This window comes from Hemiscyllium ocellatum, chromosome 5 (genome assembly GCF_020745735.1).
Source record: "Hemiscyllium ocellatum isolate sHemOce1 chromosome 5, sHemOce1.pat.X.cur, whole genome shotgun sequence".
In the NCBI taxonomy this organism is placed as follows: Eukaryota; Metazoa; Chordata; class Chondrichthyes; order Orectolobiformes; family Hemiscylliidae; genus Hemiscyllium; species Hemiscyllium ocellatum.
In genome coordinates this window covers 53,950,915-53,977,686 of record NC_083405.1, presented here as the reverse complement: position 1 = coordinate 53,977,686, position 26,772 = coordinate 53,950,915, and the positions used below count along the sequence as shown (strand labels likewise).

The 26,772-nt window shown below is 40.6% G+C and overlaps 1 protein-coding gene across 1 annotated transcript in view; it reads right to left on the bottom strand.

Annotated features, from left to right (window-relative positions):
- Positions 1–26,026, bottom strand: part of LOC132815691 (collagen alpha-1(XXVIII) chain-like) — a 238,398-nt gene extending 212,372 nt beyond the window's left edge. The window contains exons 1-8 of the mRNA XM_060824756.1: positions 25,928–26,026; positions 25,295–25,448; positions 21,103–21,650; positions 13,646–13,666; positions 13,449–13,508; positions 7,001–7,054; positions 2,148–2,192; positions 548–574 (exon numbers count right to left, since the gene is read on the bottom strand). Coding sequence (XP_060680739.1) covers positions 548–574; positions 2,148–2,192; positions 7,001–7,054; positions 13,449–13,508; positions 13,646–13,666; positions 21,103–21,650; positions 25,295–25,430 — 891 coding nt within the window. The 5' untranslated portion in view covers positions 25,431–25,448; positions 25,928–26,026. The remainder of the gene's footprint in view (positions 1–547; positions 575–2,147; positions 2,193–7,000; positions 7,055–13,448; positions 13,509–13,645; positions 13,667–21,102; positions 21,651–25,294; positions 25,449–25,927) is intronic.
- Between the last annotated feature and the right edge of the window lie 746 nt (positions 26,027–26,772).

Here is a 26,772-nt window from a genome sequence, read left to right as displayed (position 1 = left end):
ATAGCAATTTCTGTACAATAAGTTGTACTTTGGCCTCATGTCCATGCAGCAATGTATAAAATTTAAAGATTTGAATAATGAAGCTAAGAACAGGTCTAACATTTACCTTGTCAGAAGGTGAATACCATTGATAGGTTTGGTTATCATGTCACAGAGTCATATAGCCAGGTCTATCCTATATATTGAGGTTCAATGAAGTTGAAGGAACAAGTTGAAGTTGAAGACCTCATCTATAAACATGTAAATGTTGTTTTCTTAGAAAGATTCACAGGAAGGCCTTTGGAGGACATTTGTTTTGTAACCAGTTTTATAAAAATAAAAATCCACTTAAATATGGAATCCAGAAACAGCACAGTCAAGAAACAATGGATTGTGCTTCCCCAGCTAATGGGCTGAGTAGGGACATGACTAAACCGTGTAGAATGGCAAGATTAATCCACTGTCCGTTCTAATTGAACTGATCTGGAAATTCAGACTTCTGTTTGATACCACCATGTAGACTTGCAACAGTAAAAATGTTATTCAGTTGAACAGCATTTTACATTACCTTGTATCCTTTGAACCCAGCTTTGCCCTATTGGGAAAGAAAGAAGTTAAAGAATGATTTATACCACAAAGTCACAGTTTGTTTTCTTTTAAGCCCAGATCTGATGTAAGTCTGTGGTCTCAGGTCACTGAGCTGCATTGCTAATTCTTACATTTCAGTCATGAAGATCAAGGAGAGGGATTATGGTAGCCAGGAAACCCTTAAGTACACAACATATAAGTTCTGTAAAATGTACGGACAGCACCACATCTAAATTTCCTTTCTCTATTTCTTGGCAGACAGCTCAATTAAGAGGTTGACCATCTATTAGGTAAGTAGGCCAATGTCCTTTAGCTTCAGCCAGAGAAGGGAGGGAGGGAGAGTTTGTGAACTGGGAGGGAGAGATGGTAGATGGTAGATTGGGAAGAGATTGTTAATAAGTCTGGAAGACATCATGGATCAGAGATTCTGAGGAAGTGTCACTTGGCCTGAAATGTTAACTCTGATTTCTATCCACAAATGCTGCCAAACCTGCTGAGCTTTTCCAGCAATTTCTGTTTTTGTTATGGACCTTTGGGGTATATCAGAGAATGAGGAGAGACTACCAAGTTGCATAAGGGAGATAATTAACAGATGCAAAGGAGCAGGAAAATATGGGGGTTCAGTTAAGTCGGTCAATCTGGAAAACTATCTTAAATATCAGGAATAAAATGGGATAGTGCGCAACAGCAAAAGCTCATACTGATTGACCACTAAATAGACTGTAGTTAAAACATTATAACCAGGTTGGGAAATACTCATCAGACACAAATGAGAAAACATGATCAATTGCAATACAATAGGTTACTAATGCAGCTTTCAACCCTCAACTGCTCCATATTTCCATTCCCAATACCAAGAGAATCCAGACTAATTTTAATGTTAGTGAACAATGATTGGTCAACGGCTTTTCATTTATTTTAAAAGATCAAAAACATTGTTTAAAAGCTTTTCAGACTTTTTTCATAGAATACTGGTATGAAGTTGAAACAGTGCAAGAATACCTCATATCAATGACCCTACATAAATCACTTAAAGCCAATTTGAGAAAATTTTATTCAGACTTACATCTTTTTGTTTCCAAAACAAAAAAAAACTCAGATTGAACAATCTTTTCATCATAACTTGGTCTATCAACTTTTCTGTTACTTGTTCATGGGATGTGGGCATTGCTGGCTGGATCAGTGTTTATTGCCCATCCCAAATTGTTTGGAAAAAGTGGTGTGAACTGCTGCAGTCCATGTGGATTATTGACATTTTGCTTTTAGAAATGGAAATCAGGACATAACCCGGTGACAGTAAAAGGATGGCAATATACTTTCAAGTTAGGATGGTGTGTGGCATAGGGGGAAAATTGCAGGTAGTGGTGTGCCAATGTTGCCCTTGTCATTCCTGACAGTAAAGCTCAGAGGTTTTTAAGGTTTGTTGAAGAAGCCATTGTGAGTTACGACGGTGCATCTTGTACAGAGTATACTTTGCTGCTACTGAATATTGGTGGTGAAGGGAGTGAATGCTGAAGGTGGTGGGTGTTTGATGAACGTTGCATTTACTCAAAAGTACTAAAAATCAGAAACATACTCACCTTTTCACCTGAACTTCCAGGCTCTCCCTTTAATCCACGTTGTCCCTATTAATAAAGAGATAGAAATAATAATTCGCTATAATGTCAGAGCTTCCAATGGATTTTGAAATTGAACTGGCATTTATTGCACAATAAATTATTATTTTGCCAAATATTTTAATCACAGAAAATTTGCTCTGAACAGTTCAACACTTGGCATATCTGGCAAATCAAATGGATTTCAAGAGTTTCCCTGCCTGAAGCAATAGGTAGAGCACTGGCTGGCTATCATTCTTATGAAGGAAAAGATAATTATTTAGTGGCCCTCACAGTCTCCCTTGTCTTGAGATTCCTTGAGTATTACAATATAGAAAGTGGACCTTCAATCCATTGTTCTGGATTAGTGGTGCTGGAAGAGCACAGCAGTTCAGGCAGCATCCAACGAGCAGCGAAATCGACGTTTCGGGAAAAGCCCTTCATCAGGAATAAAGGCAGAGAGCCTGAAGCGTGGAGAGATAAGCTAGAGGAGGGTGGGGGTGGGGAGAAAGTAGCATAGAGTACAATGAGGTGATAGATCAAGGAGGAGAGGGTGCAGTGGATAGGTGGAAAAGGAGATAGGCAGGTCGGACAAGTCCGGACAAGTTATGGGGACAGTGCTGACCTGGAAGTTTGGAACTAGAGTGAGGTGTGGGAAGGGGAAATGAGGAAACTGTTGAAGTCCACATTGATGCTCTGGGTTGAAGTGTTCTGAGGCAGAAAATGAGGCGTTCTTCCTCCAGGCGTCTGGTGGTGAGGGAGCGGTGGTGAAGGAGGCCCAGGACCTCCATGTCCTCGGCAGAGTGGGAGGGGGAGTTGAAATGTTGGGCCACGGGGCGGTGTGGTTGATTGGTGAGGGTGTCCCGGATATGTTCCCTAGAGCGCTCTGCTAGGAGGTGCCCAGTCTCCCCAATGTAGAGGAGACCACATCGGGAGCAACAGATACAATAAATGATATTAGTGGATGTGCAGGTAAAACTTTGATAGATGTGGAAGGTTCCTTTAGGACCTTGGATAGAGGTAATGGAGGAGGTGTGGGCGCAGGTTCCTGTGGTGGCAGGGGAAGGTGCCAGGACGGCGGGTGGGGTTGTAGGGTGGGCGTGGACCTGACTAGGTAGTCACGGAGGGAACGGTCTTTGCAGAAGGCAGAAAGGGGTGGGGAAGGAAATATATCCCTGGTGGTGGAGTCTTTTTGGATGTGGCGGAAATTCCACCTTGACCTTAAATTTACCTGGACCATCACTGACACCTCTCTCCCCTTCCTGGACCTCTCCATCTCCATTAATGACGACTGACTTGACACTGACATTCTTTACAAACCCACCGATTCCCACAGCTACCTGGATTACACCTCTTCCCACCCTACCTCTTGCAAAAATGCTATCCCATATTCCCAATTCCTCCGCCTCCACCGTATCTGCTCCCAGGAGGACCAGTTCCACCACAGAACACACCAGGTGGCCTCCTTCTTTAGAGACCGCAATTTCCCTTCCCACGTGGTTAAAGATGCCCTCCAACGCATCTCGTCCACATCCTGCACCTTTGCCCTCAGACCCCACCCCTCCAACCGTAACAAGGACAGAACGCCCCTGGTGCTCACCTTCCCCCCTACCAACCTTCATATAAACCAAATCATCCGCCGCCACCTCGAAAATGACCCCACCACCAGGGATATATTTCCCTCCCCATCCCTTTCCACCTTCCGCAAAGACCGTTCCCTCCGTGACTACCTGGTCAGATCCACGCCCCCCTACAACCCACCCTCCCATCCTGACACCTTTCCCCGCAACTACAGGAACTGTAAAACCTGCGGCCACACCTCCTCCCTCACCTCTATCCAAGGCCCTAAAGGAGCCTTCCGCATCCATCAAAGTTTTACCTGCACATCCACTAATATCATTTATTGTATCCGTTGCTCCCGATGCGGTCTCCTCTACATTGGGGAGACAGGGCACCTCCTAGCAGAGCGCTTTAGGGAACATCTCCAGGATACCCGCACCAATCAACCACACCGCCCCATGGCTCAACATTTCAACTCCCCCTCCCATTCTGCCGAGGACATGGAGGTCCTGGGCCTCCTTCACCGCCGCTCCCTCGCCACCAGATGCCTGGAGGAAGAACACCTCATCTTCTGCCTTGGAACACTTCGACCCCAGGGCATCAATGTGGACTTCAACAGTTTCCCCATTTCCCCTTCCCCCACCTCACCCTAGTTCTAAACTTCCAGCTCAGCACTGTCCCCATGACTTGTCCGGACTTGTCTTACCTGCCTAGCTCCTTTTCCACCTATCCACTCCATCCTCTCCTCCCTGACCTATCACCTTCATCCCCTCCCCCACTCACCTATTGTACTCTATGCTACTTTCTCCTCACCCCCACCCTCCTCTAACTTATCTCTCCACGCTTCAGGCTCTCTGCCTTTATTCATGAGGAAGCGCTTTTGCCCAAAACGTCAATTTCGCTGCACTTTGGATGCTGCCTGAACTGTTGTGCTCTTCCAGCACCACTGATCCAGAATCTGGTTTCCAGCATCTGCAGTCATTGTTTTTATCTCTTCAATCCATTGTGTCTGCATGGTCACCATCCCACTTCTCAGGACCTGGCCTTCTAAGCAACATCTTATCTGAACGGTATCCAGACAATTTTCCAGGAGCAATTGAATGATTGCCAATGCAACAATAATAGCATTCTAAACTGACTTCCTCCTGCAGCTGCACACCAATATGTTCTACAAACCATCACCCCACCCCCACCCTCCTCTAGCTTATCTCTCCACCCTTCAGGCTCACTGCCTTTATTCCTGATGAAGGGCTTTTGCCCGAAACATCGATTTCGCTGCACTTTGGATGCTGCCTGAACTGCTGTGCTCTTCCAGCACCACTGATCCAGAATCTGGTTTCCAGCATCTGCAGTCATTGTTTTTACCCTGTTCTACAAACCAGTTTGCTGTGCTCTCGCCTGCTGCTAGCCTCTTTAGCCATATGAAAATGCATTATACTTGGATTTCACTCCACAGACTTTTCTGTGGAATAAAAGGCAAAGAAAGAAAAGTAAAAGGTCGGGGGGTGCAAATAAACATTTTTAAACTTTACTTTTGAAGTAAAAGGGTGTAGTAACCCTGTATACACCTCTCCAGAACAGGACAGTCAGGTGCTGTGTACAACAGGCAGATTGTTCAATACAATTGTAAATTAAAATTAACCCTCATGGCAGCATGCATGCTTCCACCTACAGTATCCTCCTACATAACATTACTGATCTTGAACACGTGTCTAAAGAATTTGATGACAAAGTACAGCAGCTTCCTCAAAGGAAGGAAAATCCCGGGAAAATGAGGGGGTCACCCTGAATTTCTTGTGTGCTTCTCTTATACAACACAAGATACAACTCTGGTTCCAGAAGCAACTCTGTTAGATTACAGATTGATTGGCTACCACTTGGCTAAAGCCTTCCTTTGACAATGGACAAGCCAAACTCTGAACACTCCAAATGATGCAGATCTTCTCGACATCTGGGAGAATCATCAGGGGCAGACTGATATTGTCATGAAGGTGGTTTTGAATCAACTGTTTTCATTTAGTCCATAGGGCCAGATTTTACAGTAGGCTTCAGGACCCGTACATCAGGATAAAATGGATTTCCCAAGCCGAAACAACACAATGGAATCAACAAGAACATACGAACTAGGAACAGGAGTAGTCAATTCAGCCCCTCAAGCCTGTGGCACCATCTGATACAATCATGGCTCATCACATTTTGGTCTCAACTTCATTTTCCTAGCAACTCCCCAAAACCTTCAACCCATTAATAATTAAAAATCTCTGCCTTAAATTTACTCAATGTCCCATTGAGTAATGTAACCAAATATTGAAATAGGAACTCTAAAATGTAACATTCTCCATAGACATTCCTTCCCTTTTAACGAAATGTTTATCTGAACTTCCTCAGGAGTTAAATTACAAGAGGAAATGTACTTCTTATAATGTATTTGCACCCCTTTAATTTTAAAGAAATTATCAATATTTTTCTTTCCATTAAAAAGTATTACTATTTGTGTATTCTGCATTTTGGGTTAATAAATATTCAGACTTTAGACTTTTGTTTTATTCTTCGATACACATTAAGTGTTGCTAGCAAGGGCACTGTTTGTTGCCCAGTCCTAAATGCCCATGAATGAAGTGAATTGCTAGGCCATGCCAGAATGCAGTTAAAAGTTGCTCATATTGTTGTTAGTCTGGATGCACACGTAACCCAGACAAATTAATGACAGCAGATTTCTATCTCTTCAGGACATTATTAAACAAGATCATTTCTCTGACAATTTATGATAGCTGAATGGTCACTGAGATTAGTTTTCAATTCCATAATGATTAACTAAATGTAAATCCACCACAGCACTGACCTAGGCCTCTGGTATTCTAATACAGTGACATTACAATATCCTCAAAGTGCTCATTTTTAGCCTGACTTTAGTCTTGAAGTTGAAGATGAAATACAAAAATACTTTGTTGTTGAAAAAGACACTTTCTCTCAAAGTTTTTTCTTGTGTATTTATTAAATGCAAATTTAAATTTTTGGCTTAAAATTTATCAGGGTCTAGCTATTAACTGTCAATCAGCATTCATGAGTGCATCCCTCACAGCAACAATTCTACCAATCACATTCTACTTGCCAACCAATCAGTGCTTTTGGTTTTCTCCCCCAAATGTGTTTTCTTGTGAATGATCTTGATGAATGCAAGACAAAGATTTTTGATAAAATGTACCTTTTTTCCAGCAATACTCAAGTTCTCTACTGGTAAGTGACCAATTAAAATATAATAACATTTTTTTCAGTACCTGTGCGCCTTTTGCACCAGGGCTTCCATCTTTACCTCGATCTCCTCTTCTCCCCTAAATTAATATCCATATGTTAGAAGAGTATTCACTTAACAAAATTTAACTTATAATATTTCAAATAGGATGCATAGCAATTTTTCCTTAAGTGACTAAGTTACAATTCTCAGAAATAAGTATAATGAACTAACAATTGTGTTCATTCAGATGAGTTTGAGACATTTTATAACAAAGTGGCAATCAACCAGGGCTTCACAAATTTACTTGACACACTTTAGGGCAGGCAGATAAGATAATATAGGTTCATAGTTGTGAAGGGGATATCTGAGACAAATATCAAGAAATATCCCTACGTACAGATCTGCAAAGATCTGTCTGGAATGATGGGTGAAGCATTGGATTGATTGAAGCGAACAGCTCAATGCTGTAATGACAAGAAAGTTAAGACATTATTGTGAAAGGACAAAGTCAGAAGGATGAAGAATTGTCTTCACCCAAGCCAATCTTGTGGTGAGTAAGGGGTGTCAGTTCAGTATGTAATTTTCCAGGAGTTACAGCATGTTTTAATTTCTCTAACGTTTCCTGGGTAGCCACTAAGCTAAGTTTATTGGAACTTACTGAAACCTCTGCCACTAACTCAGAGCAAATGCTAGGTAATTGCTCATTAGAAATTTCAAATTCCTAGAAATTTATGTGGAGTCAACTGCATCAGGATTTCTGCATGGTCCTTACCTGTAACCCCTGTCTACACTGCAATGATGAATTCCTTACCAACGGAGGATCTAGAGTTAGGTGTGCACATTGATAGATCCCTGATAGTAGCAAGATGGGCAGAATAGTTTTTATTCAATGCCAGAAAGAAATATTATGTCATGTTAGAAACAAAAAGAAGTTTTGAAATTTGAGATTTTGCAGTTGATTTTAGTGCTCACTTATCTCGCAGGTAAATGCCTATTTGGAAGACATCCGTTTCCCATTATCTATGGATTCTCCAGGTGAATGTGGACAAGGACCAAAAACCAGTAAGACACTCATGAATTTATTCAATTTGGTATCCTATTATCTCAATGGGAACTGGAAGGTAATTTAATTGGGACATAAGAAGAGAAACTACTGTAGCTTGCCCACCAGGTTGAACCAGGTTGATTCCTGATGAAGGGCTTATGCCCGAAACGTCGAATTTCCTGTTCCTTGGATGCTGCCTAACCTGCTGTGCTTTAACCAGCAACACATTTTCAGGTTGAACCAATAAGCAACTGTTGGGAATTAATAAATTAAATCATCAAATTTGTCACACATGACCTTCCCTTAACAAATCCACAGTGATTATTCCTGATTAATCAGTGTACCTCCAAGTGCAGATATGTTCATCCTAGTAATTCCTCTCCTACCGAGGTTAGACTGATTTCCCCGTAATTTCCTGTCTTCCTCCTCTGTACTATTTTCTTGTACTTTCAGATCCACATGATTAGGTTGCTGTGTAAGACTCAGTTATTAGCATGCATGCACCAGAAGGTAATGAGTTCAAGTTCAAGAGTGCACAAGTGAATGATTTAATGCAGTATTGAGGGACTACTGTGGAGGTACTGTGTTTTGGATGGTATACCAAACTGAGATCCTATTTGATTTGAAAGATTAATAGATTCTAGGAGACATTTCAAAGACAGCAGGACATTAATCACAGTCTCCTGGCTCATACTTGTTCCTCACTTGGCAACAAAAAAACAAGTTACCTGGTCATTATCACACTTTGGGTTGTAGGAGTTAGCTGAGCACAAATTACTTCTCACATCTTTACATGGTACAGTTTTCAAAAATATTGCACTGGCTGTAAAACACTCTGAGACATCTGATGGTTGTGAAACATGCAATGTAAATGCAAGTCTTCCTTTCTACAGTAGCTGTAAGTGTGAGTGTTGGAGAAATTTGCCCAATAGGTTAGAGATCACAAAACACAGCTCAAAGTGAAACTGAAAAACAGTTTATTGCAAGCGATATGGCTGGAGGAGAAAACAGACCAGCTGACACAGAATTGACAGTCTGCACAGAGATCAGATTTCTCCTCCAGAGCTGTGTGAGGTGCTTCCATTCTCCTGTGGTGCCTCTCTGTCTGTTCTGCTCTTTGTGTAGCTTTGGTATTGCTGGGTTGTGAAACTGCCCTTAGGGCTTTGAGACCTCTGTCATGTCCATGGGAGCTTAAAGCGTATTCCATTGTCTGCACGCTGTCTGACCCAGTTTGTGCGCTGCTCGGGGAATTCTGGGTGCCCTGGTACAATTTGGCCAATTTGCTTTTGAAGGCTTGTCGTGGGTTTGCAAATCTTTTCCCACAGTGAGACTACCTTTTGATAGCAGTGCAATTTGGAAAATAAAGATGAGAAACATTTTCAGTTCTGATATTATTAAAATGTGGCAAATTTCACATTCCACGGAAATGTGGTAGCATCACAGTGTTCCCAGATGATCAAACCTTTGCTTCAAAGGAACCATGCCAATTCCAAAACAGAGCCAATGAAGACACTTTCATCAACATATTATGAGTTGACAATAAACATGTAATTCACATTCATTTTACACCTAGTTGCATGGGTTATGGGAGACCTTAAAACCATTCCACCATTTACCATTAACCTTTCCATAAGCTAAAAAATGTGTTGCTGGAAGAGCACAGCAGGTCAGGCAGCATCCAAGGAACAGGAGAATTGACGTTTCGGACATAAGCCCTTCTTCAGCTGGTATTAACCCAATGGCACACAGGCCTCTCACAACATAGTCTTCATGACACTGAAGAAGTGCTTATGCCCGAAACGTCGATTCTCCTGCTCCTTGGATGCTGCCTGACCTGCTGCGCTTTTCCAACAACACATTTTTCAGCTCTGATCTCCAGTATCTGCAGTCCTCACTCTTTCCATAAGCTATACAAGGATCACTCATGTTGTCAAGGATCACACCTGCATCTCCACACACATCATTTACTGCATCCGCTGCACCCGATGTGGCCCCCTACTTGCGGAACGTTTCAGGGAACACCTCTGGGACACCCGGACCAACCAACCCAACCACCCCGTGGCTCAACACTTCAACTCCCCCTCCCACTCCACCAAGGACATGCAGGTCCTTGGACTTCTCCATCGCCAGACCATAGCAACACGACGGCTGGAGGAAGAGCGCCTCATCTTCCGCCTAGGAACCCTCCAACCACAAGGGATGAACTTAGATTTCTCCAGTTTCCTCATTTCCCCTCCCCCCACCTTGTCTCAGTCAAATCCCTCGAACTCAGCACCGCCTTCCTAACCTGCAATCTTCTTCCTGACCTCTCCGCCCCCACCCCCACTCCGGCCTATCACCTTCACCTTGACCTCATTCCACCTATCGCATTTCCAATGCCCCTCCCCCGAGTCCCTCCTCCCTACCTTTTATCTTAGCCTGCTGGACACATCTTCCTCATTCCTGAAGAAGGGCTCATGCCCGAAACGTCAACTCTCCTGCTCCTTGGATGCTGCCTGACCTGCTGCGCTTTTCCAGCAACACATTTTCAGCTCTGATCTCCAGCATCCTGCAATCCTCACTCTTTCCATAAGCTATACAAGGATCACTCATGTTGTGCCTTGGCTGGCTGACTGTTCATCCTTCCATTACTTCATCATGATTTGACAACCACCTGATGAAGGAGCAGCGCTCTGAAAGCTAGTGCTTCCAAATAAACCTGTTGGACTATAACCTGTGTTTGTGTGATTTTTAGCTTACTTCATCATGTTCTCCAAGGGAAGAATGTTACAAATAACAATGTGGAAACAAGTTACTGGCTTATCCTCACAACTGTGTTAGTACATAGCAGGAGGCGTCCAAGAAGTAAGAACAAAATAAACTGAGTCTTATCTTAAATAATTTTGGAAAAGACAATGCAAAAAATAATGCTAGATAGAGTTGCATGGATAAGATTGCAAGTGTAAATTGACATAACACGCTGACAGTTGAGGAGCTCATAATCGGAGGTATTTTATGGAAGGAATGAGGGTCTCGTTTAATCTCAAGCTGGGACAGCTAGTTTGAGTTCTATGTTAACTCTTCTTGGGAAAAGCCACCCTACTACACTCCAATCAGATAACTAATTGTCCACTATTGACCTGTCATGGGATCAGGACCCCAGCAGAATGTCCTGCACACCCGGACTGACAGCCAATGACAGGCCAGCAGCACTTTTTCTCAGTGTGGCCACTAGGAAAGTGGTGGCGAGAATGATAAATATATTCTTTGGAGCCCCATGATCACGAAGTGCTCTAGGACAGAGAAAAGACATAGCAGAAGGGTTTTCATGGAGAAAAGGGTCATTGAGAAGGTGGTTTCAGGAGCATCAACAACAAAGACAAGGGAATAGCTGTCAATGTTTCCTCTTCTTCTTAATTCCAAATTCTTTGATCAAGTACTTAATGCCTTTGAATGAGGCACCCTCCTTAGCAGTTGAAAAGCACCCCATAGAGGCTTATACATCATGAACACTATGTTGTGAGAGGCCTGTGTGCCATTGGTTAATACCAACAACAAATGGAAGAGGTTCATAATTTTATGTAAATTTTCCATTTATGGGTCTGAATTATGACAGGACAGGCCAGTCACCTTTGGGTCTTCACACCATGGCCTTAATCGGGATGGAGGCAAGGAAGTGGCCAGTGCCCCAGCATTTCCTTCAATTTTCTATCTTGCTGCACAGGCCTCTGATGTCAGTGTGTGGCAGCGGCCTCTGGAACAGGGAGGTAATGCCATGATTGGCGTGCCTACACTGATATCCATGCATGGAACCTTGGAGTGGCTGCGTAAGCACATAGTCACACAGATTAGAGGGAACATTGGTCCCCACCCACCACCATTCCAATTGATTAAATGTCCTTCTGAACTCCAAATTTGCGACTAGAAAGAGTATAAAAGATGGTCCAATGTGTCACTTCTGAAAGTGAATATTTGGGCTGAACATTTACCCCCAGCATTATTGGGGTGCAGTATCCTTAAAAAATAGAATGCATGAACTTACTGTCCCATTGCTTTGTGCTGGCAACTTTTATTACTTTGCTGACCTCCTCTAAGATGAGGACCCGAGAATTAACAGAAGCCTGAGGTCAGCTGTCATGCTGCCTGAGGCTGACTCGAAAGCTAAGTTAGGCTTTTTGTTTTAGCTTTAGTGGGCTCCACAAAACCAGATGTAGAACTTTAATTCCAGCAATCAACATTAAGGGGTGATCCAGAGTCAGTGGGAAGCCCTCGGAGATCATTTTCCAATGGGAGTCCATTCTAATTATCTTCGTTTTTGAGCTGGTCAGACCTCATGAAGGTACCTCATGAAGGTTGGTTGGCCAGTACATTCTGTTAGTCTACTGTTTAAAGTCTGCTCTCCATGAAGATTTACTCAACAACATCTTTTAAACAATAAATTGTCTTTAAACCCAACAGTTCTTTTCATAGTAAAAAAAATCTGTCAGTGATCCTGCTTTTCCTTTGTACACGTTAGCTTAATCCTGAATATTAGCGGATATATGAAACAGATTTCACACATCCTCCCTGGAGATGTAACCAATGATCAAATAAGCAGATTTCTTTTCATTTTTTTCCTTTAGTTAATATTTTTTGGCAGAATATAGTACGCCAAGGGGTTAATATTGGCACTGGGAATGAAGTGAAAAATATTACTGGGCCAGAGTACATGGAAATTTATTCTGGGTGTGGTCTATGTAATTCCTTTTTTTATTGATTCTGGAGTTTGGATGCTGTGGGGAAGGCCATGTTAATCAATTTTCCCAGTTTCTCTAAAAGGTGGATGGGTGGGGTTATTTTTCTGCACTTCTAGTGAGAACTGCAAATGGTTTGCAAAGGAGACTGTAAAAATCATAAGATTAATGCTAATAAGTACTTCAGTCCCATAATGGAAGCTGTTTGTACAGACAGCAATGAAGTCTTCACAAGACTGATCCTTTCTAAACCTAATCTCATGTCTTTCAGGATTGGTTTTCAATATCAGATAGAGATGACTTTGTGGAGTTATCCAGGCACATTCAGATCAATCATAAAAAATATAAGAAAACTACATTTTTATTTTATCCAAGCTCCTTTACTTCCTTTTTTGAAAATCTGTCTTTGCTTAGTGTGAAAATTCCACTGGTTTTCTGTATTTTGCTATAAGGTTTAGGTACCTTTTGACACTATAGTTAAAATGTTCTAACACTAACATTTTGGGAACTTTTGGTGCATCTAATCGTATATGTTGAAGAGCAGCTGAGATTTCATTTAGAGAAAAAAACGAGCTAGAGAATCCTTTGGACTCTAGCACCTCCATTAGGTCCTGGGCAGAATAAAAATTAACCAATAATAATTCGACAGCAAATTGCATCTGTTCAACTAAGCGTTAACACCTGGCAAAACACAAAGCTAATATAGTCAGCAGCAGAGTTTGGCCAATACTTACAGGAGCTCCAGACTCTCCTTTCTCCCCCTTTTCACAGCTGCATGGCTTAGGTTTAGAGCACTACACAGAAATAAAAACAAAACCTGTGTCAATAGTATCTTACAATCTTAAAATTTAAGTTCACATTTGGAAAATTAATTAATACTCGAAAAAACATACAATAAATAATGAAATGATAAAACTAATAAAGCACTTACTGATTGATTGGCAACTTTGAGCTAAAGAAGAAGGGAAACAAAAAGAAAGATTCCATTGGCTACTGTACACAATGTATATAATTCCCCAAAATATGTAGTGTCAGGTAATGCAATTATTGCTAAGATCTGGCTGATAGTTAGCTTTAATATTCTGCAAATAATGAACATTTAAGTCTTTAAGTTACAATAGGGATGGACTAAACAGATGAACACCCACATTAAAATATATAAGGAAATTAATTAGTAAAGCGCAGTATTTGGGCAGGATAATTTGTACTTCAGTAGTTTTAACTTCATGCAGGCACATAGGCTAAAGCTTTGCTCATGCAATGAACCAGTTTAAGTACTGTGACTCCCACCTCTGGAGAAAATTGAGGTATATAGTATCTGCTAATTAAGTTATTGAACTAAGTCAAAGTTACTGCTAATTGAGAACTGAGCATCGTAACACTGCAGACAGACCAACCTGTCTATTTTATTCATACCATCATTTAAAAATCACTCTTTATGATGGGATTTTGAGGGTTACAAAATTAATTGACAATAAATTATCGAGGTAAAATTACATGTTTTTCTGGTTGCTGAAGGATATTGTAAATTCAATTTATGAGGTAAACAAAAATATATATGTAAAATATTAATTTTAGTGGTTAACTAATATGGTTCACAGAAAAGGCAAAGATCTATGCTAACACATGTCCAAATGTAACTATGGATTTTAAACACTAACATGATATTTAACAAAACATACTGTAAACATAAAAGGGATTAATTTTGCTCCAAAAGGTCAAATTGGAGTTTTCACCCATTGTATTGCTTGCCTACTCTAAACCACACACTGCTCCCTGAAAATATTTTCCTGTGTTATTTTCCTGATTATGTTAAGTGAACTGTTGACATAACCTATGTCATATATAGAGGATGATGGTGAACTAGTGGAAATATCTATAGAGTATTGCTCAGAAACCAAGCTAATATACTTGTGATGTTGTTTAAAATCCCACCATGGTCAGTGGAAAAAGAAAATCAATCTGGAATTGAAAGATAGTCTCAGTAAAGATGGCTTTGAAACTATCATTGATGGTCATAAATTCCCATCTGCTTGACCAATGTTCTTTAGTGAATTAGATATGGGCAGCAAACTCACATCCTATGAAAGAATGAAGAATGAAAATATAGAGGAATGTCACTGAAGTGATTCAATAAACTGTAGCAACTAAATGAGAAGGCTGTTCAAGTGCAGCTGGATTCATTTCTGATGGGTAAATATGGGAAATTCTCAACGACCTGAGAAAACAAAGAGGCTTGTTAAAAGTACTCTTGCTGCCAAAACACTAGTTCTGGTGAAAGCAGCAGTCTTGGGATTCTATTTGTCAAGCATTTTAAGTGATATTTTGTAAGCAATGTATGGAAGTTAGCAATGTATGGGTTTAGACGTTTCAGTAAGAACAAGGAAGGTGGTAAAAGAAGGGGAGGTGTGGCATTGTTAGTCAAGGGCAGTATTACAGTGGCAGAAAGGATAGTGAGGATGACTCTGGATAGGAGCCAGAGTAACAGGGTAGTTGTTATGGGGTCTTTAACTTGCTAAATATTGACTGGAAATGCTATAGTTGAGTAATTTAGATAGGTCAGTTTTTGTCCAATGTACGCAGAAGGGTTTCCTGACACAGTATGCAGACAGGCGAACAAGAGGAGAGGCCACATTAGAATTGGTACTGGCTCGTGAACCCAGTCAGGTGTTAGATTTGGAGGTCAGCGAGCACTTTTGTGATAGTGACCATAAATCGGTTATGTTTACTTTAGCAATGCAAAGAAATTGATATATATCACAGGGAAAGAGATATAACTGCGGGAAAGGCAATTATGATGCAATTAAACAAGATTTAGGATGCATAGGATGGGAACAAAACTGAAGGGGACAAAATTGAAATGTGGAGCTTATTCAAGGAACAGCTACTGCATGTCCATGTTAAGAATGCACCTGTCAGGCAAGGAGGAAGTGGTTGAACAAGACAGCCATGGTTTAGTAAAGACATTGAATCTCTTGTCAAGAGGAAAAAGAAGACTTCTGTAAGGATGAGATGTGAAGGCTCAGTTAGGGCACTTGAGAGTTACAAGTTAGCCATGAAAGACCTAAAGAGAGAGCTCAGAAGAGCCAGGAGGGGACATGACTTATTGGCAGGTAGGATTAAGGAAAACCTTAACGCTTTCTAAAGGTATGTCAGGAATAAAAAAATGACCAGAGTAAGATAAGGGCCAAGCAAGGTCAGTAGTGGGAAGTTGTGCATGGAGTCAGAGGAGATAGGAGAAGTGCTAAATGAATATTTTCCATCAGTATTCACATTGGAAAAAGACAATGCTGTCGAGGAGAACACTGAGATACAGGCTACTAGGCCAGGGGGAGGTGTGGCGTTGACTAGATGGGATTGAAGTTCACTAGGAGGAAGTGTTAGCAATTCTGAAAAGTGTGAAAACAGGTAAGTCCCCTGGGCTAGATGGCATTTATCCTAAGATTCTCTGGAAAGCCGGGGAGAATGTTGCAGAGCCTTTGGCTTTGATCTTCATCATCATTATCTACAGGAATAGTGCCAGAAGACTGGGGGATAGCAAATGTTGTCCGCTTGTTCAAGAAGGGGAGTAGAGACAACCCTGGTAATTATAGATCAGTGAACCCCACTTCAGTTGTTGGTAAAGTGTTGGAAAGAATTATAAGAGATAGGATTTATAATCATCTAGAAAGGAATAAGCTGATTAGGGATAGTCAACACAGTTTTGTGAAGGGTAGTTCATGCCACACAAACCTTACTAAGTTCTTTGAGAAGGTGACCAAACAGGTGGATGAGGGTAAAGTGGTTGATGTGGTGTTTATGGATTTCAGTAAGGCATTTGATAAGGTCCCCCATGGTTGGCTATTGCAGGAAATACAGAGGCATGGGATTGAGGGTGATTTGGTGGTTTGGATTACAAATTGGCTCGCTGAAAGAATACAAAGGGTGGGTTATTGATAGGAAATTCTCTACTTGGAGTTCAATTACTAGTGGTGTACTGCAAGGACCTGTTTTGGGGCCACTGCTATTTGTCAATTTTATAAATTACCTGGATGAGGGTGTAGAAGTATGGTTAGTAAATGTGCAGATGACACTAAGGTTGGTGGAGCTATGGATAGTGCTGAAGAATGTTGTAGGTTACAGAGAAACATAGATAAGCTGCAGAGCTGGGCAGAGAGAGATGGCAAATAGAGTTTAATGCAGAAAAATGTGACGTGATTCACTTTGGAAGGAGCAACAGGAATAAAGAGTACTGGGCTAATGGCAAGATTCTTGATAGTATTGATGAGCAAAGAAATCTTGGTGTCCATGTACATAGATCCCTGAAAGTTGACACTCAGGTTGATGAGGTTGTTAAGAAGGCATACGGTGTATTAGCTTTTTTTAGTAGAGGAACTGAGTTTCAAAGCCACGAGGTCATATTGCAGCTGTACAAAACTCTGGTGCGGCCACACTTGGAGTATTGTGTACAGTTCTGGTCATGGCATTATAGGAAGGATGTGGAAGCTTTGGAAGGGGTGCAGAGGAGATTTGCTGGGATGTTGCCTGTTGTGGAGGGAACATCTCATAAGAAAAGGCTAAGGGACTTGAGGCTTTTTCGTTACAAAGAAGGTTGAGAGGTGACTTTATTGAGACATATAAGATAATCAGACGATTAGATAGGGTGGACAGTGAGCCCTTTTCCTCAGATAGTGATGGCGAGCACAAGGGGACATAGCTTTAAATTGAGTGGTGATAGATATAGGACAGGTGTCAGAGGTAGTTCCTTTACTCAAAGAGCAGTAGGAATGTGGAATACCCTACATGCAACAGCAGTTGATTCACCAACTTTAAGGGCATTTAAATGGTAATTGGATAAACATGTGGATGAAAATGGAATAGTGTAGGCTCAATGGGCTTCAGATTGGTTTCACAGTTTGGTGCAATATCGAGGGCTGAAAGGCCTGTACTGCGCTATAATGCTGTATGTTGAATGTTCTAGGTCCATTGAAAGTTATTAGAATTACTCCTTGGAGGACAATTTACATAATGGAAAGTTTGAGTGAACGCAGATTATGGATTAACGTTGGCAATTTTAAACAATGCTGAAGAGACAGGAAACCTCTCTCTACAAATGAGTGGACAAAGTCAGAGTGTTTTAAAAAACTAAATTGTTCGGGTGCTAGAAAAGTAATGTCTCATCATGGAATCTGTAGAGTGTGAAGACCTTTGATCTGACTAACTTTGAAATTTCAGTTGTGCATATTTGTACATATCCCTACATTATATCTAAAGAGAGAGAGAAAGTAAATTGTCAATCATATGTTAATTGTATCTTATAGTTTGTAGATGGGCAATGCCAACTAAGATTCACCGATGCTCCTGTAAATAAGATCAGACTAAAACTATAATTGTTGAACAAGAAGACACATGCTTGTGGTGTGTATCAGTTTAATTAATTGCTCCTAAGGTCTGTAAAGGTTGGTTCAAATTCTCACTTTCAAACATCTGACTCTGTGGATGTATCAGTTCCCTTAGTGTATGTAGTGAAACGTGAACAATAATTGGCTTGGGCTAAGAAATAAATACATCCATGCCACACAAGTGTAGGCAATGTCTACATCTGTCGAAAAGGCAGCTAAAACTAACTGTGCAGGGGATTTAAAGGTACTGTAGGTATGCAGTTGTTATATTAATCCAGCTCTGAAAGGAAAGTTAAATTGAAAAGATCAGAAATTGAAGATAATGGATATGAATGAAAATAGGGGAAAAAAACAAATCTGCATTACATGGCTTGCCTGTAGTTAAAGCCTTTCTCTATTTTGTAATTGCTCTATTTCAAGCAATTCTTCACTGCTTTCTCATTTTAATTGTGATAAACAGACCTTATCTGATTTAATTTTGCTTATTAAGCAAATGGAAATCCTTGAAGCCAAGCAATTGTGTTCTCATTTGCACAGTTTAAGATAGACAGTCCTCAGAAATGTACAGCATTGTTGTATTTCTCCAGAAGCGTTTAAAAATTTGTACTAAGCCCTCCAGTGGTAGAAATCCACGCTTCAGGCTCACTGCCTTTATTCCTGATGAAGGGCATTTGCCCGAAACGCGATTTCGCTGCACTTTGGATGCTGCCTGAACTGCTGTGCTCTTCCAGCACCACTGATCCAGAAAGTGCGAGCTGCAGTTTGACCTGACTATCGTTTATAAAGTAACTTTTGTGTGATGGATCACAAGGAACTTTCTCATGACTTCCCTTGCTTCCTATTACTTGGCACAAAAGATGTCTGTTAATAGATCTTGTACCAAAAGATTACTCCATATAATGTCTGTGGAATGGTTCCAGTTGTGATGTACATTGCTGTGATCAATTGAGTGCAATCAAAAATGTTAATCTGTTTTTTCTTTTTTATAGATGTTTACAGCCTTGCTCATTTTTCCAGGTGGGACAGGACCCACAGGTTTAAAGGATTGCAGATTGATAGTCATGGCATTATTCTATTAATCAGCGGTCATAAGTTTAGTTTCTATGGAAGAGACATAGGCAAAGAAATCTAGCATGACATTGCAGTGCACTTCTAAAAGAGTGCCACACGAGTGGAGATGTCATCTTTTGGATGAGGCAGTTAGATGACACCCTATCTGCCCTTTTATGTGGATGTAGAAGAGCTCTTTTATTTGGGGAAGAGCAGGAAGATACCATTGCTGTGCTGGCCACTACTTAACCCGTAATCAACATCACAAAAGCAGATTGTTTGATTTTCATCACGTGGCTGATTATAGGAAATTGCTGCACACAACTGAATTGCCGTGATTGTGATCGCTAGTGTAATCACCTGAAGCGATTTAAATGCATGAGTACTTTTAAATAAGCAAAATCTTTAGTAGCCACTGAAGTGGTCAAGAAGTGCCCACCCACTTCTGGGTAGACTAGAGAGAGGAGAGGAGATGGCAAGTGAATGTTTGAGGGCCTGATAATCAAGATATTGGTGGTCCAACAAACGCAAGTGTGTATTCTAGCCTCCTGATCAAGCCATACATCCAGCTTCATTGTCAACTTGATCCAGCCTCCTGGGGCAACTTGTACAACTCCATCTACTCCTGCCTCCCTGACAAGGGCGCTGCTCCTTTTAAAGGTGATGTCTGACAGGCAGCAAATCTTATGACTTGATCTTCTCACCTTATCCATGAATATCTGGCCCACAAACCTCAAAGTCGATCCCTAGACAAATAGGCTAAGCTCAGGTTTGGGGATTATGTCCACAACTTGATGCATCCAAATCTGATGCCATTTTATTCTTTCTTTTCATTCACCCTACTGAGGCTCAATGTTTCACTTCTTAACTCAGTTACCTACAACACCACTTGCAGGAACCAATATCCAAGACTCCCTGACTTCAGCATTCTGTAGCTGATTTCTCTTTCTCACAGTATGTCAGACTGTCAATTGAACCAGATGGAAAACAAACCTATTTAAACGAAGTCCTACTATTAAATTCTTAATTCAACAGGAACACCACATACCCTGTCTTACCATGATCTTCCTGCTATACTCTGCACAGTCCCTGGTAAATAGTAGGGTCAATACTAATTGAATGTGCAAGTTAGTAAAGTCATAGAAAAACCAAGAACATTTTAGGTGTTAGGAAAAGGAGCATAGAGAACAATATTTTAACATGTAATAATAAATTTAAATCAACTATTGGTCAGGTCACAGCAAGGAAGTTCTATGTAATTCAAAATGTCCATATGTAAAAATGACACTGAAATCACAGAGAGCATATGGTACAGATTTACCTGGATGATGCCCTAAATGGAAATATTTAATTGAGAAGAGAGACCTGAGACACTTGAGATTATTTACATAATTAGATAAAGCTAAACTGAGATATAGTCAAGTCTCTTAAACTTTGGCAGTCTTTAATAGACTGAATTGGAAATATTTCTTCTTCTGAGACAATAAAAAGAGGTTAATACTTTAAAACTGTCATTGAAAGAATGGGGAATGAAATGTTTATACGTGACAGCTTGTTGGAGCATAATGGCTTTCCATTGGGAATAGTTGAGATAGAGGCCACTGTGTCTTTAACATTTGAAATAGATACAAGAATGTGAGCATTGAATGAGCAAAAAATGAGCCTTGCATTTCTCTAGCATGCTGTCAATATAGAGACAAGCAAGGTGGCATACTTCTGCTCTAAACATTTATGATTTTTATTAAATGTAGTAATGGTACAGGGAGGAAATCACCTACTGCATAAATGCTATCAAAAAAGCCATTGGATTCCTGAAACAGTACTGAATGGATTCTATACCTGTACACCTAATTAGACATTACCTTTGTGATTCATGCAATAAATGTTTACAGTCCAGTTCCAAATGAAATTGTTTGCAGTGTAAATCATAAGCAAGTTTGTTCAGTACCCTACTTACCATTTCATCAAGAATATTAGCTGTGAGATTGGAGTCATTTATGCTGTGGACAAATTGCGATGATGGAATGCTTGACACAGTAGACAATCCTGCAGTAACATGTGGAGGTCCAATAGCAAAGAGGAAAATGCCATATTTCCTAATATTGGCTACAGCTTCTTGAAGGTTTGGATTGTGGGGATGATTCACCCCATCAGTCATTAAAATGGCTATCTTCACACTGTCCTGCTTTGTCTCAGTCTGGAAGAGCAGAGTAGCATTTCCAATAGCATAGGAAGTATATGTGCCCTGGCCGATGTAATTAATGGATTGTACACGACTCTTGAAATTATTAAAATTTTTCCAGTCCTGGAAAGTGTGGTCCTTTTTGACGTAGCTGCTATATGACAGAACAGCCATTCTCCATTTGAGATCGTGTTTCTCTATCTGCTTAGACTGCAGAGCTTTTTCAGTGAAGTCAATTACAAATTGTTTCTCTTTATCAAAAAGATTTTTGGCACTTTCAGAACTGTCCAAGATGAAAGCAACTTCTATGCAACATTTATGATCTAATAACAACAAAAAAAACACCCTTATGAATGCATGTCATCAGTCATCCATTCACTTGTTCATCAAAATAAAAAGCTGTATTCTTTTAAATGTGTCTAGTGGGACCAATTCCAGCATTGTCTTCCAAGACTACCAGTAGACAGGACGTTCTAAGGGTCCAGACATTATGTGGCCTGACAGCTGGCCTGCAGCTGAGTCCAGTTTTGGAACATTTCTGGGGAGGCAATGGTCAGAGGTACTATTGCAAGTCGCTTAATCCAGAGAATTCAATTATTTCTTAATCCTAGGTAATGGCCTAATGTCCTGGGTTCAGATTCTGCCATGTCAGATGGTGGAATTTGAATTCAATAAGAATCTTCAATTAAAAGTCTAATGATGGCCACGAAACCATTGCCAACTGTCAGAAAAAAACCATCTGGTTCACTAATGTCATAGAACCCCTACAGTATGGAAGCTGGCCATTCGGCCTATTGAGTTCACATTCCACTTCTGAGGATCATCCAACATCCCCCCACCACCCCCCCCCAACCCATATCCCTGGAACCCTGCATTTCCCAAGGCTAGTCTACCTCATCTGCACAACCCTAAACACTATGGGCAATTTAACATTGTCAATTCGCCTAACCTGCACATCTATGGACTGCGGGAGGAAATCAGAGCATCCAGAGGAAACCCATAACAACATGGAAAGAATGTGCAAATTCCACAAGCAGTCACCCTGTGAGTCCTTGGTGCCCATGAGGCAGCAGTACTAACCATTGAGCCACCGTCTCCTTTAGGGAAGGAAACTGTCACCCTTACTGGGTCTGGCCTACAATATGACCCCGCACCCACAGCAATTTGGTTGACTCACTGGGCAATTAAGGACAGACCCTCTGAATACATAAAAAAGACCCACTTCAGTTTCCAAAAAGTCTTGACCTGGTGCTTGCAAGATCATCAATGGTTCACCTAAATGCCATTGAATCTCCTGATCAGCTGCACTCATCGAAGTTCTTCACTCCCTCAGCTGTTAACCCTCACACCCTTACCCATTATTCACTTTCTAAACTGAGCTCACAAGTCCTATTACACAAGATCATAAGAAACAGAAGCAGAAGTATGCCACTCAGTCCCTCTAGCTGGTCTCTCTATTCAACACGATCATGGCTAAACCATTCCAGGCCTCAACTCCTCTTCAAATCAGCTCAGCATAGCCATCAACTCTCTGACAGTTCAAAAATTTATCTACCCCTCTTTATATACTTTCGGTGATCTAACTTCAACTTTCTGGGAGTAGAGAATTCCAGATATTCTCTATTCTCTACAGGAAGAAATTTCTGTGCATGTCAACTTTAGACAAATATCCCTTATCATGTAACTACATCGCCTAGTTCAAGATTCCCCCACTAATTAAAATACCTTACCAATATTTATCCTACAAAGCCACCTCAGAATCTTGCAATAAGACTAATTCTTCTGGCTTATTTTCTAAAACTCTATTGTAACTGTTGAACGCTATCCAATAATCCACAACAATCTGAATAAACGCTCTTCTCAGCAGCTACATAACCAATCTGAAGAATGTGTAAAATGATCACATAGTTGGATTGCAGTTAAGATAGCATAAGACATTCAAAGTAAAAAAAAACATACTTCAGAAGTATGATCATGACAGATGTCCAGACTGTGTACATAAAAACAAAAGATAAAGATGAAAAATTCACACTTGGTTATCATATTAGACAATATTTTCAATAGGGTGCAATGTACTGTACTTTAAACTCATCTGAAAACTCTTTTACATTTACAATGTTGACCTTTAACTTGCAGTTGGATATTTGGCATAAATAACAATCTGGCAAATATATTGTTTAATACCTTCTTACACTTTCCATTCATAACACTATAACAACACCCCTTTCCTGAACACTGATGTAACCTCGAATGCTGATCTATAAAACCACTTTATTTAGCTTTCAAAGGAGGCATTTCCTGCACCCAATCCATGATTTACAATTTATGTAACTGATGTAAAATCTAACATGCTAAGGTCTGTCTGCCTCCAAGAAAGTGAAATGATTTCCTTTGTTCCCCATAAACCCACAACCCAATCAGTTTTATCCTCCACTGGAGTGGGTGGGTACTGGGGCTGCTCTCTTCTCTGCCCTCATCAGCAGACTAGTCCAGAGGTCAGACTCAAGCCAGCTTGGTTGGTGGCCATTTGTTATCAGTTCCATTCTGACTGGTTCCAATCTGGACAATTACAAGCCATCATAATTTGCATTACAGTCTTCTCCATTACTTCCATAACACCGAGACCATCACATTTTCAGATTAGTTACCATCTTTAAATCACAAGCATTAATTGTTCCTGTTTTTGACACCCCAATATCTTCCAATTTGCTGACAGCCATCTCACTGCAAATTTTCAAGTGGAAAGGATCTGTTCAGAATTAACCTGAAGCCAAGTTGCGCCTGTACTGCAAATAACGTTGCCTATCTATTTTAATTTCATATCTTATACTATATCCATTTAACCATCCAACCCCAAACAGTTTTTTATGTAATTGTGTTGAATTATCCCAGTGGGAAGAGTCATGACACACCTCTGTGGGAGGTGATACTTGAAGCCGGGTCTTCTAGAACTGGAGAAGACCCACTAACTGAGGCACAAGGCTCACTAACATTTATTTAAGTCGGACTACCACAGTCTGGAAAAGACTTTATGAAACAGGTACATGACATTACTTTGTCAACCATTTTAATAGAGGTAACTAACAGCATCAGTTAAACATAAAACAAAACAGAGGAAAGAAGCACAGGCGTGTGTGTCTGAGCGGTAAGAATATGGTAAATGAACGATCCTGCAAGTATCGCTTACACTGAGTGATCCCAAAATAAAATCACCGATTTATGAAAGCATCCGGTGCTAGATAGTGGCAGACTAGTGACAAGATGAACTCTCTGGTTATAACCTGACAAACTTATATACCCTCTCTGTCTCTCCTCGTCAATCTGTACCACTGCTAGCGCCCTGCTCTTTGCATCAGTTAAGATATATGAGCTTGTAACCTTTTCAATGTGAGGTTCCAAACTCGTCTGTAGAACGAGCTAATAACATTCAGATTTTAAAAAATCATTCCTGAATACGTTTCTGGTATTGTGTGTAATTTAACATTACTCCGATATTCCGGGCTGTCAGCTGAGGCAGATGGTGTAGGGGACAGCAACAAATTCCCTTCCCGCCCAGCCTGGACTTTCAGTGCAGATCTTTCAGCCTCTGCATTAGTGTGGGGGCAGATTTGGCCTGAACTGCTCCGGGGTAACTCCGTTAAGGGGGGGAAATAAACTTAGCAGTCATTAAAATTACAGATATGTACCATTAGCAGATTCAACTCAATCTGTAACTTAAAATTCATTGTTTGACTATATTGCATCCTTAAACTTATCGCTTTAAATCATCTTCCATTGTATATAAGAAACAATTTAGCCACTACAAATCCAAAAATCAGTGATGGGTTTTTAAAATGTGAACGCTATTCTGATAAAAGAAACTTCTCGTGATCCTGTTTGCGGCGGAACACCCTTAAGAGTATGACAACGTTTGTTAAGAGAACAATAGATAAACACCCGAAAACCAATCAAACAAATACTGCCATACTTGAAGCCTGGTTCAGTTCTTTGTCACAGTGCTTTCCTCTTTTCTTCCTGCCAGCGTTAGGGCTGGGACTTTCGGTTGTTACCAATGTCAGAAATCCGAGAAACAAAACGATCAATCTCTCCACGCTAGCTGTCATCTTCTCAACGCGAGAAACCTGTCACCGAGAAACCAGAAAACCACCAGCACAGTTGGGTCAGTACTTTTTAAAGACACACTCTAATCCGCAGCTGCGTAATTTTGCAAAAGTTCTCTATGTTCATCAAAATATAGCTTCAGCGTTACTCTATGACTTGCATTGCTAAGTGACTAACAATCAATAGGTCAGACCGTGTCCATCTCAGGGTATTGTCGAGCTCACTTTAATTCGTTGTCATATTAATTAGCCAATAATTTCTTCAAATCATCTTCAAAAATGCCACTAACACCGTCTATCACATTCGGAGGGGGAGAAACACAATTAGAGCTATCAGTTGCTTTCTTTATAAACGATAAAACAAGTGCAAATATTCACTATGCTACAAATTTTCTTTATTTTTACGCTTTTAATCTAAGAAAGAAAAAGGTGAAACACAACATGGTATTTCAATAATGTTTCCAAAACAAAATCAAATGTGCGCATGAACACAATCTTACTCAGATTAAAATCCCACGGTGAAAATGTGAGTGATTCCCAAAATGTCAAAGTCCCAGTCCGGAGTCTCTTGGCTGCAGAGAGCGCTGAGGCGCCGACGGCGTTCATCATCAACTGAAACTCCTCATGAATATTACTCCCCACCACAAGGTGGAGAGAGGGAAATATTTCGACAGCCTCTTATCACGTTACCACGCACATCATCAGCTCACGGATTTCCAACTGTAGTAGTTGTCGGATTTGTGGTCAGTTGTACGTATGCAGCGAGCATTGAAACAGGATTTCAGAGGAATCTTCAGTTGGCACGAACCTGTTATTGTATCCGACCCATTTGTTCAAATGGTGTTTTTTCTCTCTCTCTCTGAAGTGAAGATGTGGTTTTGAACTTCCACTAGACTTCGGCTCTATTATAATGATTGAAAAGCCGGATTTCGCATTGTCAGCGTTTACCGTTCACCGTCAATACTTCACTGAAACCGACAGCATGTTCCGGAGCAAACAAACAGAAATAACTGAAGAAACTCAGGAAGTCTGGCAGCATCTATGGAAGGAGAAGCAGATTGTTCCTCTCTCCGCAGATGCTGCCAGGCATCCTGAGTTTCTCCAGCAATTACGTTTTATTATACCCGCTGTGTTGTTGATCTCGTAAGAACCATGGAAAAAATAGCAACAGTGATAAAACTTTAAAAGTGCTTTCTTAGCTGTAAAGCCTTAGAGATAATGAGAGTCATGAAAACAAACATTATCTAAAAGCATCTTTTCCATTTAACTCAGTGTTTAGTACAGTAATAATTACTTCTTAATTACTAATCTCATCCAATGAGCCTGAAAAGCATTTTGTTTTGTA